Source organism: Monopterus albus, unplaced genomic scaffold (assembly GCF_001952655.1).
Source record: "Monopterus albus unplaced genomic scaffold, M_albus_1.0 scaffold71.1, whole genome shotgun sequence".
Lineage (NCBI taxonomy): Eukaryota > Metazoa > Chordata > Actinopteri > Synbranchiformes > Synbranchidae > Monopterus > Monopterus albus.
In genome coordinates this window covers 788634-793568 of record NW_018127951.1, presented here as the reverse complement: position 1 = coordinate 793568, position 4935 = coordinate 788634, and the positions used below count along the sequence as shown (strand labels likewise).

At 42.8% G+C, this 4935-nt stretch overlaps 1 protein-coding gene across 1 annotated transcript in view; it reads right to left on the bottom strand.

The window, feature by feature from the left end:
- Positions 1–4935, bottom strand: part of LOC109963252 (uncharacterized) — a 12524-nt gene that overhangs the window by 3193 nt on the left and 4396 nt on the right. Inside the window, exons 4-6 of the mRNA XM_020605616.1 lie at positions 4841–4844; positions 4183–4366; positions 434–543 (exon numbers count right to left, since the gene is read on the bottom strand). Of these exons, the coding sequence (XP_020461272.1) occupies positions 434–543; positions 4183–4366; positions 4841–4844 (298 nt within the window). The remainder of the gene's footprint in view (positions 1–433; positions 544–4182; positions 4367–4840; positions 4845–4935) is intronic.

Here is a 4935-nt window from a genome sequence, read left to right as displayed (position 1 = left end):
AAAGTAGAGGAATAAGTTAGGGAAAACTTGGATGGGTAAAAATGGACGTATGCAGGGACGGAGAGTTTAAATAGGAGGGGGTGCAGTTCAGGTGAGGTCCCACTCCTGAACTTCAGATAATTATTATTATTTCCATTTATTGTTTTATACCATTAAATGAACACTGCTCCATTTCCACAGGAACCAGTTTGATGGTTGATTAATTTAAAGGTTCTAAGATTCAGATGCTAGGTTTTTTTTAAACAAGTTCAGAAACAGCTTATAACCTAAAAGTATCTAAAAGCTGTTAAAATAAAAGTACTGTTGCTTTGTTTGTGTCATGTCAGATTTACGGTAACTACAAGCTACCAGGAGGAAAGAATGGAGCTTTTTCTGTACCCTAATATTTATGTTAATGGACGCACAGTGGGCGCTCCCAAGTCGGTTTACCTACCCCTGGTCCTGGCTGACTCTGCCCGTGAGGAGCTGGCTCAGGGTGGGAACAGTATCGAGGTCACAGGTGTCACCAGGCAGAGAGGGGAAGGCTTCAGCAAAGACGGCTGCCTGCAGGAGAGACAAAGGCCTCATCAGTTATGAGTCTCCAGATTCCCACAGTTTTTTATTTTTCCTTCTGAGCATTTCAATGGAGCTTATCTCTCAAATGATGACTGAAAAAATAATAAGTAAACATGCCAACATGATGAATCCATAAGCTTTTCTAGCTCTCTTTAGTTCATCTCGTATGGTTGAGATCATTTTCATGGCACTATAAGCATCTAGAACAACTCATTAAAAACCCAGCACTCTCCTTTACAGCAGCTTCGGCCAAAGCTGCATCGTTTCACTACATTTCCTGTAGTGGCGACTCAGCGAGCTCAGACCTAATGTGAGCTAGAAATGAGACATTTGGACTTGTATACTGACTCATTTTAAATCTGAACACTCCAGGGCTACGTCAGGTTGAGATGTGTTTCCATGCTAATGGTGCTGAAAACTGAAAACAGGAGGTTATAGTTTGGGGTCTATTTGTTTGTTTTAAATAAAGAAATTGTTAAATGTTTTAGCAGACCTGGAAGCAAGTGTTTTTGGAACAATCATCCCAAGGTGCTGATTAACATGTATAGGAGTCTACAGCCATGCTAGTGGCTTGGTGAGGCTGTGGGTCTACAGCAGGGCGTTGAGCTGAATGCTAACTACCATGCTAACGTGCTGCTGAGGGTTACCGGTGTCTCACGGACACCACCACCCCTGCACAGTTTCAGTAGAGGTAACAATATGAGCTCTCTGCTTTCTTGCTTTCCAATTTCTGAATTTGTAAAAACATAATGATCAAGAAAACAGAGCCTCCTGTTTGGACTTTTACTTTTTTCTTAGCTGCATATTCTTACATGCTGCACTTTCTTACACACATCTCAGTAACAAGGAACACAGCTGAGATACACTGCAAAGCTTCACTGCAGACTGGACTTAAATTACAGCAGGACCAGTGGGTTCGCTGAGAAAGAGTAGGTAACTGGGGCTGTAATTCTTAGTGGAAAAAAAATCCCAAGGTGTTCCTGGCACACCTAGAATCACCCAATAGTGCAGGTAGTAATGAAACCACCGCGTCTTCCTCAGAGAAATCAATCTCTCTCTAATGAGGCTTTAGATGTCATTGTGAGTTACAGTCAGACTATTCATGGTGCTGTGCAAAACAGATTTAGCCTAATAGTACTAATCAAAAGAAGCGGCTTCAAGTGGGCATGGATTAAATGATGCCTCAGTTTAGTTGTTAGCTGCGATCATTAATGTCCAGCTTGTTCTAGACACATCTAGAATAATGTTGTGTGAGCCCTAGGGTCATAACCGTCCTGGTTTTAATAATAATCACCTTTATTTGGCCAAGTATGTTACACACAAGGAATCTGTTTCCAATACAGAACCGAGGCAGCCATCTGCGGCGCCAACTTACACCGATGGCTCTAACCATCAGGGAGCAACTTGGGGGTTCAGTGTCTTAGCCAAGGATACTTCAACATGTGGACTGCAGGCACCGTGATTCAAACCTAACCCTCCGGATGGGAGACGACTGCTCTACCCACTGAACCACAGTCATTTTATCGTATATACAGAGAAATATTCTGCGTACTGTTAACTGCTGTTGCTTATCTACTCTGGGAGCCTGCAGTCAGTCTTGTGTTAACAAATCCATTTCAGCCCCCAGCTGGATGTGAAGGGAGGAGAGGACACGGTGTTTATGTGGATGACACCATGTTTACCCCAATATATTGGCATCACTGCTATGTCTGAGACATGCCTGTTTGAAGCAGGCTTAGAACAACCTTTACTTTAATACACTTTCCACTTTGACTAGGTTTGGGAGCCTGGGGATCTGCAGGTGCCACTGGCACTTTGGGATTTTCAATTTTCTATCTAACTATCAATATCTATAATTGCAAACAATTTGGCTTGACTCATACTTAAAATAACAGACTCACACTGAGCCTGAGGGGTGAAGCTTTTTGTGAACACTGGGGGAGTTAAAGCCAAACATTATGAGCAATTTGGTGCTAAAACTGTTATTTTAAAGTTATGTTTAAGCTAAAACAATACAATTTAAACATAAAAGATTCATTACTTAAAATACAGGGGTAATAGTGATTTGGTGGTTTGTAAGTTCTTTGACAGTTTTGAAAAAAAAAAAATCTACAGCTACAACAGAAAAAATGAATTATTTCTAAAACATCAATAATAAAAGTCAATTTTCAATGTCAGACTAAATGAAGAGCAAGGGCTTTTCAACAGCAATAAATCAATGGTAGCCTCAACAGAGCACGAAGCAGTGAAGCTCAAACTACCCACCACTATGCTCAGATGTCATCTACTGTAGGCATCCATCAGGTCTTGTCTGAAGAACTTTACAAGTAACTGTGGGAATTGTAGGACATGAACAGCTGATGTAGAAGAAGAAGAGGAGGAGGAAGCAGGGTACAGTAAAGCTGGTCCACCCAAAAAAGTGAAGCCCTTCCCAGACATATGGAACCCACGGAGGGGGTTATATGGCTGCTCACAGTGACAATGCTAACAAGCAGATGTGTTTCAGCTGTGATATTTGGCACGATCCTCATTTTTGTTTACTGTTAGCATGCTAATGTTTGCTAATTAGCACACCAATTAAAGCATAGCTGAGACTGACATGAATGTCATTACTTTTATTTGATCGTAAACTAAAGCACTGGCCATTCGGTTGTCTGTCCAGCTTGGTCTCCTTATTAACATATTGACCTGATGTTCTCATTAAAGGAAGAGGTAAAACTTCAGCACATGAACATGAATGGCAACCAGACATTTCACTCCACAAATGTCAAGCTCATGGTGAAGCTGAAGGAAAAGTCACTCATCAAACTTATTAGGGTACATAACCAGGGAACCATTAAGGTCTTCACAAGCTGTTGTGCCAATATATGCAGTTGTTGTTGAGATATTTCAGTCATGGGTGGATCACTCAAAGGGCCTACCAGCCACAGGCCCGGGGGCCCAAGGAGTCAGGGAGCCCCTAGGCCACAGAACTGTGAAAGGACTGTTAACCTTTCTGTTGGAAAGTCAGTCAAATGACTACAAAATGACACAAAATATAAAAAATAGATGCAAAACAACTACAAAGAGACACAGAATGACTACAGACAGAAAAGACCCCTAGGAAAGCAAAGGAAAATACGTGCTAACTGGCTACACACAAACTAGCAAGAGCCACAAGAAGACACAAGCTGACTACAAATCACATGGTTTCTCAGTTTTTTTCCTGGAAGTGTAGGAGAAAAGGAGAAAGGGGGGCCTTTTACTCATCTGTGCCCAGGGGCCCACTGTCTCATGGTCCGTCCATGTTTTCAGTCTGGTCTAAAGTGGACCAACCGACTGACACTGCCCTCTAGAGCCGTGCTGCTACATTGGCTAAAAATACCTGAAGTCAAAATCCATGGGTTAGTAGACTGAGCACTTGGTTTATTAATTCTTGAGCATGTTTTATTAATCTGTTCACTTGGTTCATTAGAGCGTGTACACATGATTCCACTTGAGGAGCAGGCAGCTCCTCGTATGCCCTTAACACCACAGGTTAATATTACTGTACAGAAAATGAGACAAATAAACGTCCAACTTGATGCTGATGCTACTTTACTGAACTACTTTATGGTTCAAGACTCTGAGCACTAAAATACAACCTACCAGATTCGGATTGGCCGAGGGTCTGTCTCTCCTCTCTTCTACAGCGCTGGTTTGCCACCACTGTCCCACATCTTGACTCTCATCTGACCAATCCTGAGGAAAGGCTGCCCAGGTGTCGTCTGACTGGCGGAACGAGCTGTCCGTCCAGCCTGGTGTCCAGTGGGCCGACTCCTCGGTGCTTCCCATGGTTTCTCTCAAACACACACACACACACACACACACGGTCAGTACAATGTAGGGCATCTGATGTTCACGTCCCTGTAGTGTTGTGGTGTGTGCTGTGAATAACTGCCATGTCTCTAGTCGGCTTTGCCCTCATTCAGACGACTTGGATGGACAGCAGAACAAACCTGTGCTGCACTGGGAGTTGACTTTTTATGTCCTGTCATTATAAAACTAAAACACACTCTGAGAAACATTTTAGAAGAGTACAGCTGAAATCAGCAGGAGCCAAAGTCAAATGCCCTTGTATCAAGATCCCCTAAACACTTCAGTACTTCAGACGTGCTGTGTGCCTCCAGCCTGTGGTTACAATTTCACACTGGTAGCAGAAACCTGGGCTTTTTCAGCAGTAACATGAGGCAAGTTGGCTTTATCATGACATTAATCACCTTGTTCCAAGGAAACACATGAGTGAATGTGTCTCATGCCGCCTGTTGCTGCTGTGAATGTTGCCTGCTGTTGCTGAGAAGCTTCCTTCTGTGTCAGACACTGGGAGATTGTGTGTTTGATTTTAATCTCACTACAACATCT